Source organism: Podarcis erhardii, assembly GCF_964252035.2.
Source record: "Podarcis erhardii genome assembly, chromosome: 4".
Classification (NCBI taxonomy): Eukaryota; Metazoa; Chordata; class Lepidosauria; order Squamata; family Lacertidae; genus Podarcis; species Podarcis erhardii.
This window is the reverse complement of record NC_138508.1, coordinates 69,676,374-69,690,067: the sequence shown is the minus strand read 5'-3', so window position 1 is coordinate 69,690,067 and position 13,694 is coordinate 69,676,374. Positions and strand designations below refer to the sequence as shown.

The window sequence follows — 13,694 nt, the reverse complement described above, 5'->3', positions numbered from 1 at the left end:
TATGTTAACTTTATAAAAGTAGTGAAGGTTTGCTTGCTTTTTACAAGCTTGACATATTCCTTGCGCGTACACACACACACACACACACACACACACACACAAAATTTAAACAACTCCTTTTAAGGCTACATAGCTTCTGCCTAAAAAAAAACCTTCATGAACTGGCTAAACCGGGATGCTAGTTTCTGCAGCACTCTTCTGTTCGTTAGAAAGGCCAGTTGTGTTCAAAATGTGCACACAAATGGACATGCTTTCATACATTACTTGCCAAAATAAAGGTGGAAAGTGTGTTTCTAGCTGTTGGGAAGCTTAGAAAAGGTATCTAACAGAGCTCAAAGTGAGGTTGAAACAGTGTAAAAATCCTGAGATTCAAACAGTTCATCGTGCATCTCTCACAAACACTGACAATATTTTCCTGCCAGCTACTGTCTGCACAGATTAAGTGTGTGTCCCGGCAATCTTGAAAGGGGTCAGATGTGCCAAGTATTTCTCTGACCCCACATGCCACTTACAAGAGACAGCATGCCGCTGCAGCTAGAGTAGTAAATGTGGTCCTCTTGCGCAACTTCATCTCCATCTATCTGCTTCGCTCATATTTTCTAAGATGCATGCTTATTGCCAAATTACATTTACTGCAAAAAAACTATACAGTAAGAAAAAAAATCCACCATACATCCCTGGTTATTGCTAGTGTGGGAGTTCATTAACCATTTTTGCGGGGTGGGGGGTTTATTCCATGTATTGGTTTGGTGGGTAGTTTGCTAATGCCACAGCCTTACTTCAGTTTACTCCTCAGCTGAGCAAAAACTAGCCATTTGGTTTCTAGTGGCCCAAACAATACGATACTATTTCCACTGAATGCTGCACGCAGAAGTGTTGTTTAAATTTCCACAGTCCAGTTCAGAGGAGCTATTACCTCAATATTACCCCACAGTACCTGTGGGGAATACTTACAGAAACTGTAAATGCATAAGTACCAAATTTTAGGTCAATACAAGAACCTTTTGACCAATAGTACAATACAAACAGTTCCAGAATGAAACATATTCATTTGGTCATGCCGCTGCTCTCCAAAGTCATGTGAAAAGAAGTACAGTACCAATACAAGGCACAGTTGAACTCTCATGCTTTCAAAGTTTATACATATATAACCTTAGATTCAAATTGCTCATGTCTGAAGTTATACTATGGGTCAGCAAACAAAGGTCCTTGGGCTGGATCAGGCCCAATTGTCTTCTGGATCTGGCCCGTGGACGGTCCGGGGATCACTGCGGGGGTCAGCAGCACGCACGTTCTTTCCCTCTCCCTCCTCCTGGCTTCTTCCCGCCCTGCCTAGAGGAGGAAGGGGGCTGGACTTTGTTAGTGCCAGCAGCAGCAGCACTCAAGCGGCCGCCATTTTAAGCAGCCCCTTTACGGAGCCCTTTCACGTGCCGCTCATCGTCCCACCCCCACCGCCAGCCCCTGCCACTCGCAAGACACAAGTAATCAGCCACCGGGGCACGTGCATCTTTTTTCTTCTTCTACAAAATACTGCATAGTCCGGCCCCCACACAAGGTCTGAGGGACAGTGGACCGGCCCCCTGCTGAAAAAGTTTGCTGACCCCTGTTTATACACCTTGCAATGCAAAACAAAAATTCACACATCTGACTGCAGTTTGATATCTGCTATGACCACAAAGACATTCCAATTACTATTCAGACAGCATGCAAAATAGTTGTGGCTCTCCTGCTCATTACATATTTCCTTGATGCAGTAGCTGAATTTCTTGTCCACACATTAATTGAGCTTTTTGCTTCATAGAGGCATAGCACACTAAGAGGCCCTATCTATGAGAAAAATTGGAATTCAATACATGGAAGAGATTAGTCATGCTGCTTTCCTGCAGGCATGGCTTACAATAAGATTAGCTTAAAGTAAATTGAGCTTGAATAATGATGGAATACTCAAGTCATTATGGTATTTTCCAGTGTCATTATCAGAGAGTACTTGCAAACGCAACACGTTTAAGAACAATTTTAAGATCCTACTCAAATAGCACACCAGCTACAAGTCAAATGTGCAATGACTAGACATAGAATACCTCTGGTATATGCACAGTTAAGTGCTCATTTTTGTACTTCAGTTCTCTGAGTATGTTCACACCACATACAGGGCACACACCTCATGGTTGGCATATATTTGGCTTTTCACTGCATTAGAAAATGGAGACATTGTTTATCTTTCTCATGTGGTGTTTCAGCACTAAGAAACCACACCAAGCATGCAAGACTGACAGTGTGGTGTAGTGGTTAAGAGTGGTAGACTCGTAATCTGGGGAACCGGGTTCGCGTCTCCACTCCTCCACATGCAGCTGCTGGGTAACCTTGGGCCAGTCACACTTCTCTGAAGTCTCTCAGCCCCACTCACCTCACAGAGTGTTTGTTGTGGGGGAGGAAGGGAAAGGAGAATGTTAGCCACTTTGAGATTCCTTAGGGTAGTGATAAAGCATGATATCAAATCCAAACTCTTCTTCTTCAAGTGTATGTCTAGAATCTACTGTGCTCAAAACCAATTAGCAATGAAAAGCTATAAAAATTGTTCTCCCGTTTTCTCACTTCACAGGTTAAAACAGCACTACTAAGCTGATTGATTTCCAACATTTAACACCGAAGACAACTACGGCCTCTATTAAAAAACATTCCCTATATTTGTTCCATCCTTTTTGCAAATAGGCTCCCAAATGCCAACAGCTGGTTTGAAACAGTTGTTTTCCTGATCAGAGGGGGAAAAATATTTGTGTAGAAGTTAGGTTTTTTTAAACAAAAAACAACCTCACATTTGAAAGCATAGTCAAGGTAAGAAATCTTACCGTGTTGCAACACAGAAATATTTCTGATCTTAGCAGTGTTTGACATAAGCGAGCCCATTTATTGTCCTATTTGTTCATTCAAATCTAGTCTGGAAAATGAATTATCACAGCAGGGCGCTGTTAACCTACTTTTCACTGAATAAAGTTAATCAATATATCTGACAGTACAAAACCCAAGATTTATGCTACTTAAAGAGAACAAAAAAGGGCAAAAAGTAGTTCCTAGAGAAATACTGGCTCCCGCTGCCACAACATTATAGCTACCACTAACTGGAAAATATTCAATGCAATGGCACCAAAATGTGAAGTAAGTCTTGCTAGAATCACAGAAGGGAACACTCAGTTATTTGTAACAGCAGCTTTAAGTCTTCAAGTCTTTTATATACATCTACTACCTCAGAAGTCAGAACATTAGCTGTCAAAAAAGGAAAAAAAAATCTTTCCTCATTTATTTATTTGTACCCACCCATGAAATATGGGAACCGCTGAGGTCTAAATGCTTGTATTAGCAGCACTGCATTTAGCACACAAATAAATGCAGGAAATCCTTTCCGCTGCACACTGCTGATAAAAGTTCTGAAGAGCAATACAGTTAATGTTCTTTTTCTAAAGACCAAGTAGCATAGAACAGGCAGAACATCTCCCCAATGGAATTTTAGGCACCAACACTTCCTTAAGACCACTGAACACAAGCCACCATGTTTACTAGAAAGGCTTTATTGTTTGAAAAGATTTGTTGTGCGTAAAATACAACATAACCTGATCAAGAAATAGTTTTGTTGTGGGGCAATTTAAGAACATAAGGAGGCCTTGCTGATCCATTTAGTCCATTTAGTTTGGCAACCTGTTCTCACAGAGACTAACTGATGTTCAGGTATGGAGATCTGCCCTATACTGTATTTTACACAGTGAGGACAGATGCCAAGAATTTTCTGAAGGACATCTTCTTGCCTCCAATACTGAACTTCATTCATTGACCATGCTGGAATCCTCTTGGCCTCCAGTAACTTTGATGACCAAAAGTCGTTTAGGGGATCTAAAAATTTAACAGCTTTGTCACAACTCGAACATGCATTTACCTAGTCTATGTGAGGGTAGCTGAAGTAAGCCATTGCTAGCACACTTGCACTCTTAGATACCTATTTGATTTCATTTTCCATCTTGACATCAGAGGGATGATAGTACATCTCCAGTACTAAGTTATTCTTGGGGTCTGGTATCATCACTCATAGTGATTCCGTGGAGGAGTTTGTCCTGCTTTCTGGATTCTGTGCCCTCTTTGCTGTAATAGAGAGAAAGCACCTGTGCTGGCAGCTTGTGAGACCCAGACCCAGTCTTGCAGGGATGAGTCATCAATTAACACAAACAAAGCTAAAACAAAGATTCCACCCTCTTATTGCAGCTTTAACTGCAAAAGCAGCTTTTTGCACTTGCTGCAGTTCTCTGCAAAAACAGGCATTTTGCAAGTTTCGTACATAATACACGTAAACATGGCATTTTATGCACATTAAACACATATCTTTTAAACAATATGCCCTTTCTTATCCTTCCTATGGCATTCATATTCAGAAATAACCATGCACTTTCAAATAGGTTCTTTCCATCGCATCAAGTTTCCCTTATATACTTTTCAAAAGTAAATACATTCAGGGACATTATTCTGTTCATTTTCTTTCCCCTACCTGCTGTTAGTCCTGCAGTGCAAAAGTTAACAGGCTGCCTGCTATTGGTCCCCTCCCCCAATAGCACTGTTCCTCGGGATTCCCTGGTTTTAAGTGGAAATCTCACAACTCGTCTATGCAACATCTACTTTGGCTTTTATATTTTAGAGAAAGCATTCCTACTGAAGCCATTAAATTCACTACTCTAAATGAATATATGATCAAGCAATGACCAGTAAGACCAGCCTTTCGCCATCATGACTTAAATTGATATGCTGGATATCTAATGCACAGAGCACTCCTTAGAAAACTTAACACATTTGATCTTGATAGTTGTCAAACTACATAAAGTCAACCTAACAAGTTAATCTCATGAGAACATCTACATAGTTTCTCACTCAACCACAAGACATACTCATCCACAAGTTTGTAACTGACATTTCCTCTGCACATTTCCTTTTATTTGGGGGGGGGGAGGAATTTAACTACTTAATATTTTGGAACACTGTTGCAATACATGCTTCAGAAACAAAATCATCCTGCAAGAAAGGATAAGACTTCCCAAGGAACATGTTTAACACATTGATATAATTGCCACATCAGAACAGACATGTAAACGTGCCGTTTATTTAAGAAAACGGTGCTAGTTTGCTCAATGGGAATGAAAACACTCTTTATAAACAAAATAAAGAAACAAGTGACAAAACATTAACTGGCAAAGAGGATCATAGCAGCAACCCTAAATTAAGTGGATTTCAATACAGCATTTCACATTTTTAGAAGTACTGAACTATACCTTCTACAAAATAAACATGTTGGTCACAAGCCAACATAGAGCTAGGCATACCTATTCCACTGTGATTTTCATTTATTAAGAATATATTCCTTACATTTTGATTCCTAACTTTAACAAGAAATAGGGTGTACTTTAAGTGTGGTGTCCAAGACAGAATTCTGTATACTAAACTATGCCTCTCTGAAATCTACAGTAAGTGCATATATTTGCATGATTTGGACTCATCAATAATGTAACTTGGTGCACAACTTAAAAGGTAACTAAACATATCAGAGACCAGGTCTAAAGAATATCACAAGAATGAACAATGTGTAGAACTGACAAGTTTTCTTTACCTTCCTGTTACCAAAGCTGCATGTCACTAAACTTTTAACGGGTTAACTATGGGTTTATTCAGGCTTAACAAATTCCCCACATAAGAAAACCTGTTGAGCAATACATGTAAAAGGGAAATGTTTCTCTGAAATGCAATAGCCAAGTGGATTGTATATTCTAGAGTAATGTCTTACGTCTGTACTTATCCCAATATTAATTTTATGGCTGGAGAAACATTACATCAGAATCTGTCTACAAGAGCAGCATGAAGACAAGAAACCACAAGCTCAAGTACTGCTGGAGCAGTTCACGAAGTTACAACATCTGTCTTCCACTTAGAGGTCAAATTAAATATCCACCTAACAGCTGAATTCCAATACTGGTTTTAAAAAGCAGAAGTTTTTCTTCAAGTGACATTTTGCACAATTACACCAGCAGAAATAGCAACAGCATGTCTTACATGCTTTAAAACTGCTTTAATATTTACACATGGCTACAAGGAACAAACTGCGCAGAGATAAGGGAGTCAAGCCTTTTAAAAAACCTCAGCTACAACTGCTATGTAGGGTAGCAAAAAAGGAAGCAGTTTCTCAACTTTTCAACTTTAAGACATGAATACAATGCAATCTTATCACATAAGAAGCTTAAGAACAGAAAAGGAGACCCTTTCTTACAATACTTTCAAGTACAAGTGATTCTTCTTCCAATGCAGTGAGATGAGAAAAGAACAAAATCCCTGTGTAACTCTGTGCTTGAAATGTCATCCTTGAAATGTTATGTAGCAATGTCTTAGTTTTACCAGTCAGGATTCAATTAAACTGTTACTGTACTGCATTGGAAGCACTGAAAGGTTGAAGCGTTTAATATTTTAAATACTGCCATGTGTTTCATCATACAACTACAATACTCTAGATCCTTCATCTAGATTATTTTTAGCATATGCTATATTATGTGTTTGCAATATTTTATAGCAGTTTCAATGTGTGAAATGATCAGCCATCTGTTTTTTTCTGAAGCAGACCACCATAATTTCATTTTTGAACAAGAAAACTCACAGGAAAAAGGCTCCACTTTGCCCCATGAATCCATGTTAGACAGGGTTTTGAACCAAGATTAAGGGCAATATCATTCACTAGATCACAAGTTCATTACACACAGCACTTGGGACATCTCAAACTTTGAGATATAGTAGCTCTTTTTCTACAAAGAACATCCAAAATCAACCACTTTAGCTTTACACAGCTCCAGCTCCAGACATGTAAGTGAGCATTATTCCAGCAGGAATTATTCCTCTATACTTCTTTTAAAAACCAAAAAAACCCAACAACTATTGAATGAAATAAAATTATAGGCCAAACAAACTAAATGACACAATTTCAGCCAAGCAACAGTGGGATCACTGCACTGAAAGGGCAAGCTGCTTGCCTTAAGTGGGGGCGTTTTCCTCACCTTCCAGACAGCTCAACTCTTCCAAAAGAGAGGAAGGGGATGGAGGTGGTCAGCTGCCTCAGTTTCTCTCTCTGCATGGGGCAGGGTGGTGGTGGGGTGGATTGGAACATCTGCACTGCCTACAGAGCTCTTTTTGCTGGCTCTGTCCCCCAATACATGCCATGGAACAGCACTGTCATTCAGGTGAATCAAGACAGCAACTACCTCTAACCTCTCCCTCTCTTATCTACACCTTCATATTGAGCAGTGAGTGAAATCCTTCCTAATCTGCCTACCAGAGAAAGGAAGCAAGTGAGTGGACAGAGGCTTCTCTCTCTGGGCAGCATCACTAGGCCCCCAACCCTCACCAAATCCTACGGAAAGGGGGGAGGCAGGCAGCAGTGGCTGCTTTTGCAATGTGCAGCTGCTGCCTCCTCTTGGCTTGTAAGCTCTCTCTAGAGAGGCTTGCTGGTGCCCAGATAGAGCAGCTGCCACCTCTTCTTGCTGAGTTTCTTACCCGCACTCTTGCCCTGAGCAAGATCCGGTCCTCACAGTTTCATCGCCCAGAACAAGAGGACAGGTAAGCAACTGTAGACAGTAGCACTTGTTCTTCTGAACCAAGCACTACTCACTTATCCAATTGCCTTGGCATGCAAGCAACAGCTGTCCTGCACCACCGGACCTTGTCTGAGCAGAACAAGGTGTTGATATGCAAGGCAGAGAGCATGCACCCAGCCAAGGGGCCCAAACCTCCCACGGGCTTCTGCAGCACCTGGCCAGGGGTTGGGTGCCCAAGGGGTCCTCCTGAGACACAGCACAGTGGCAATGGACACTCTTATTTTTGCAAGCACCAGGTGCAGCAATTACACACACACCCCATACACACATAGCCCATCTTCACCTCCAACTATTTGACAACCTCTTCCAGAATAAAGTTGCCTCAAATAGGGAATCATGTGGCAGGAGATCTGGTCAACCACCACAGTTTTATACCATCAGCACTTGAGATGCATGCGGTGGTGCAGGGAAGGAACTGAAGTTCAGCAGAGGAGCATATGCTATGGTGCCAAATTCAATCCCAGCGACCGGCGGGGTGGGAAAAAGGGCTAGCAACAAGTACAGGAACCCCACCCACGCCCCCTCAAAATAAATAATAATAAAAATAGTAGGCTTGCAAAATGTAGAGCCATTAGGCATGTGCGGGGTGTTTGGCTTGGACTTTTTTCCCGGTCTCCAAAAGCCTTACCCAACCACCAATACCCGGAGCTGGGATCTTTCACAGTTCCTACAACGAAAGGCAGCAGGATGACTCCACTCTGGACGACCCACCCAGAAGCCATGCTAAGCATGCATGTTACACGGGGGACGAGGGACAAGCTCTCCGCGCCATGCCCGCTCTCGCCAACTTGCAGGTGAGCGCGCGGAGCAGAGGAGCCCCCCTTGACACGGGCGCAGGAACCACGTCGGAGGGGCGGGGGGGGGGGACCGCGGCACAACTTAAACTCCGCGCTTCTTCCAAGCTGCACCGTTCCCGTGTCTTTGCGTGTGCACACGTACACCCCCCGCTCCACACCCGGAGCAGCTCAGAAGCGCGGCTTCTCCGAGGGGAGCTGGCCAGGCGCCTCGCCCCCTTCTCCCGCTCCCGGCAGCCCGTCGAGAAAGGCGAAGGCACTCACCGCGTAGTAGAGGCAGGGCTTCACGTTCAACACGGGGCCCCCCGCCAAGGCCGGAGGGGAGCCCCCCAGGTCGCCCCGGCGCTGCAGCATGGCTGGCTGGGGACTCTCCCTCGCCCCGCTTGGCTCGCGTGTGGGTGGTGTGTGTCTGCCTGTCTCACAGTCACTCCCTCCGTCCCTCTCACACACGCTCAAGGCGTCCCAGAGGCGGCAGCCGCTCCTCCGCCGCCCGCGGAAGCCAGCGGCGCAGCATCACCCTCGCAAAACTACTTTCCCCGCTGCCGCTTCAGCCCCGCGGATCCACGGCGGGGATTAAGCCAGAGCCGCGGCAGGCGAGGTTGCCGCCTCCTCGGGGCGGGGCCGCGGCATCCCGCCCTCCTAGCGGCGCTTGGCTGGGACCAGTGGAGTTGGGAGAGAGGAGAAAAGAGGGCGGGGAGGAGAGGGGGGCGCTCGTAAACCCCCCTCTGCTCAGCAAAGGGAAGAGCCGCCGTCGTTGACAAGGCGGAGGCAGCGGCTCCACCCAGAAGGCAAAGAGGATGCCTCTCTGTATACGACGAATATGCCGTGTCTGTCTTCTAAAACGACGACAGAGCCCTCTCACTGGTGGCACCCAACTGCCCCTGCCCTCCTTCCCACTTGCAGGCCCACCATGGGTGCTGCCGCATGCACCCCAAAGAAAGAAAACACACACACACCCCTACTCCTGATGGGCTCCTGTCACAGTGCTATTTTTGTTTCAGAGATCTTGCCCTGTTGAACACAACTTGCCCACCTAGAGCAGGAGCTGACTCCTAGGGAGTGAGGTCCCTTCAAATATTTTAGGGGGCAGCTCCCCAAATTGATGGTCCCCAAAGTTGAATTGCCATTTGAAAGTTGTGTATGCACACATTTTGTTATCGATTATGCAGGGTGGGGCTTACCTTCCCCCCACCCAAAAAAATATGTTTGATTCAGGTTGGCACCCCTGCCACCTAGCAATATACTTTGCCTCTTCAGAATGCTACCACTGAGGCCTACGAGTCCTTTCCACACTTGACCATAGTTAACACAGACAAACTCAATGTCTCCAAGGGTGCATAGCTGTCAACTTTTCCCTTTTCTTGCGAGGAATCCTATTCGGAATAAGGGAATTTCCCTTTAAAAAAGGGAAAGGTTGACAGCTATGCAAAGGTGCTGTGAATGGGTACAACTTTGCGTCTTTGACAGCCGAAACTTTCCAACAACTTAATCTCAGGGCTGTGAGTTTGAGCCCACAAGGGTCAAAAAGTTTCCTGCATTGCAGGGTGTTGAACAAGATGACCCTCGTGGTCCCTCCCAACTCCACAGTTCTATTATTCTAACTATAGCTTTGCCCCAGAAGAGAGAGGTGGTCAAGAAAGCCCTTTGTGCCTGGGTAAAGCACCAGAGCCCTGGAGAAGGGCCCAGGCTAGAAAAAGAGACAAAAGCTTAGGCCCTGGGTTCCATTCAAAATGGAAGCCAATGAAGGGGCAGTCTACACACCAGCTCTGTCTACTAAGCTAAGAGGTGCCCGTTTTCTTTGTCTTGCCTTCACTAGTGAACTGAACATACAAAACAGACATACAAAGGTGTCAGAAATCATCGAGAGAAGGCAAGCCAACTAACATGAATGGCAAGCCAACTATTATGAATGGGCAGGCAGAGCAGACCTTAATCCAACATGTATTTCCAGATATAGAGCAGCAGCTTAGGGCCCAAGTACTTGAAGGTACGGCTAGCATGATAGTCTCCTGCTATCTCCTGTGCCAAACCTTGAGGTCTAACTAGGGATGATAGGGGTTGTAGTCCAAAAACAGCTGGTGACATAAGTTTGGGAAGCCCTGCCCTAGATCGTTGGTCTTCAACTGGTGGGTCAGGAGCTCCTACTGGGCCACAGTCTGGTTTAAGGTAGGTCACAAAAGCAGCAGCACTACTGCCAGACAAATAGAAGGCAAAAATGAATAAGAAACGGGTCCTAAAATACATGTTTGGGTTAAAGGTAGGGGCCTGGTCTGTAAAGGCTGGAGACTACTACCCTGGAGGTACAATGATCACCAACTGTGTTGAGTTTTTGTCGTGAACTTAGAACACACGTATGCACCCAGGCTGTTGGGACATGCTCCTGTGTTGGGCTGGATCCATTGTTTGGACATCTGCTGCAGTATCATTACTGGGAATTTTAAACCTTTGGCTTTTAATTTGTGAAACCGGTCAAGTAACAATTGATGAGTATTTTATTGTTTTCGTGATGTGCTATGAACTGACATGCAGTCTGCAAATGGAATCAATAAAATAGCTTGGTATGAAGTTCCAAAATCAAGACTAGCACAGAATCTGGGCAGAAGGCCCATGAAGCGCAGCAACCTATTCCCAACTGTGGCTAGCCTGCTGTTGCCAAGCAGGCAATGAATGTGACAGTAATGGTTGTATTGCCCCCCCCCCTTATTTTTCTGTTTTATTTTTTGTAAACTGCTTTTACAAGTTGTTGTTTTTTTAAACACAGCAACAACAATCAAGTGGCATATAAATTTTAAGAAACAGACAAACAAGCAAACAGTTTCTCCAATCTAGCACCTCCTCCCCAGTGCTTAGTATTTAGGTGTATAGTGCTCCTGCTCGTGGAAGCTCCATTTAACTATAACTCCCATAAAGAGAAAGTGCCACAGCTATATAGAAAAAAGTCTGTATAGAAGAAGAAAAGTCATCACATAGGAACAGTGCATCCATGCACTACCATTCTGACCATTTGTGATACACCAAACAACTGGTATTCAATTGCCTCTGAAAGTGGAGGTAGAACACAGTGCTAGTCTCCTACAATAAGTTGTCTAGTCCCCTTTTAAAGCCATCCAAATTGATGGTCATCACTATATTGTATGGGAACAAACTGCATAGTGCAATTATGTGCTGTGCAAATAAGTTTTTCTTTGTCTGGAATTTTGCAACATTCAGCTTCACTGAATGCCCTGCTCCCTGAGTTCTAGTCTTAAGAGATGTAGAAAAACCTCCCTCTACATCATGCACAATCATTCCTTCTAAAATCCAGGCCTGCAAATTTTTGAAGCATCAGAACTAAGGTTTGACTTGTATTTTTCTGTGGAAGGTTTTCAAAATCTGTTTGGAACAAATGTTCGCTTTTATTGGGAAATGATGCTTTCATCTGGAACATTTTCTGACCTACTGGATTTAGTGTTTATATTCAATAATGACAATTTCCTGCTTCTGATTTATTCTTAGACATCCTGGGCTCTAACTAACAAAACTAGTCCCCAAATAGAATTTGAAATATATCAGCAAATGAATAATGTTTCACCTTTCCCACCCATCATTCTGCAGTTAGTTAACAACCGAGCCAGGCTTATTAAACTGTGCTCTGTATGATTCTAATACACTGGTTTGTGAGAAATCATTAGAAAATGAAATAATTAGAAAATGATACTTAAGTATTAGAAACTACAGCTTCTAAAAAGAAGAAAACTGCAATTGCCAGCATAATGAATTCTTCTGCCTCAGTTCTGACTATATTCATGCTGTCTTAAGACAATAATTCTGGCAGAGGACCATTGTAAAACCCACCTACTGGTTTCTGTTCTGAGTGGTAATATGACTAATTATCAAAGCAGCTAGATGTTTCTAAGTCTGGACTATGCTATAAGATGTTACTGTACTATTTTTTAAAAATAGCATTAACTTTAAAACCACCTTCAAGTATGAAAGAAAGAATTACATATTCTTTTCAATTTTTCTCTAACTTATGCAATTACAATATCATGCTAAATTAGATTGTATTGTATGGTATTGTACTGCACTATCATAGTGTTTTACAATCCTATTAAGCACTATACAATATATATAGACTACCCCAAAGAGGCCAAACCTGCAAACTATCTAAAAAGACATGTTTCTTCACTAAAAAGAAGTAAGAATCAAACAACCTTTTTTTAAAAAAAGAGAGAAACTGATACAAGAACATGTCTACTGTACATAAATACATTTAAATGTGATTCATTCCACAATTCGATTAATATTTACTTAGAAGTAAGCCCCGCTGTAATGGGATGCAGGTGGCGCTGTGGATTAAACCACAGAGCCTAGGACTTGCCAATCAGAAGGTTGGCGGTTCAAATCCATGCGACGGGGTGAGCTCCCGTTGCTTGGTCCCTGCTCCTGCCAACCTAGCAGTTCGAAAGCACGTCGAAGTGCACGTAGATAAATAGGTACGGCTCCGGCGGGAAGGAAAACAGCATTTCTGTGTGCTGCTCTGGTTCGCCAGAAGTGGCTTAGTCATGCTGGCCACATGACCCGGAAGCTATACGCCAGCTCCCTAGGCCAATAAAGCGAGATGAGCGCCACAACCCCAGAGTCGGCCACGACTGGACCTAATGGTCAGGGGTCCCTTTACCTTTACCTTTTTAAGCCCCACTGTACTCAGCGGGGTTTACTTCTAGGCATGTGATCATTGCTGCTAACTTAAGATGACAATATGAATTCAGCTACTACAGAACTGTGGAAAAACCAGGTAGTACTTGCCCTATGCATGGGGAATAGAGTACCACTCCTAATTCACCATTTACATTCATTGGACTGGTCATGTTGTGCCTGATTATCATCTTCCAAAGCAACTACTCTATTCTGAACTTAAAAATGAAAAGCGTAATGCTGGTGGTCAACAAAAGAGGTTTAAAGTCTTTCTCAAGGCAAAACTAAAAAAATGTAGTATAAACACCGACAACTGGGAAACACTGGCCTGCAAGCACTCCAATTGGAGAACAGCCTTTACCAAAGGTGTCATGGGCGTTGAAGATGCTCAAACTCAGGAAGAAAGGGAGAAACGTGCTAAGAGGAAGGCATGCTTGGCAAACCCTCACCATGATCAACTCCCACCCAGAAACCTATGTCCCCACTGTGGAAGGACATGCGGATCCAGAACTGGCCTCCACAGTCACTTATGGACTCACTGTTAAGACCATGCTTA

At 43.5% G+C, this 13,694-nt stretch overlaps 1 protein-coding gene across 5 annotated transcripts in view; it reads right to left on the bottom strand.

Annotated features, from left to right (window-relative positions):
- The window catches only part of ARHGAP6 (Rho GTPase activating protein 6), a 197,411-nt gene that overhangs the window by 102,429 nt on the left and 81,288 nt on the right, over positions 1-13,694 (bottom strand). Inside the window, exon 1 of one of the 5 annotated variants that reach the window (XM_081858671.1) lies at positions 8,726-9,045. The exons of the other annotated variants lie outside the window; for them this stretch is intronic. Within the exon in view, the coding sequence (XP_081714797.1) occupies positions 8,726-8,815 (90 nt within the window). The 5' untranslated portion in view covers positions 8,816-9,045. Of the gene's footprint in view, positions 1-8,725; positions 9,046-13,694 lie in introns of those variants that run through there. 5 annotated transcript variants of the gene reach the window in all.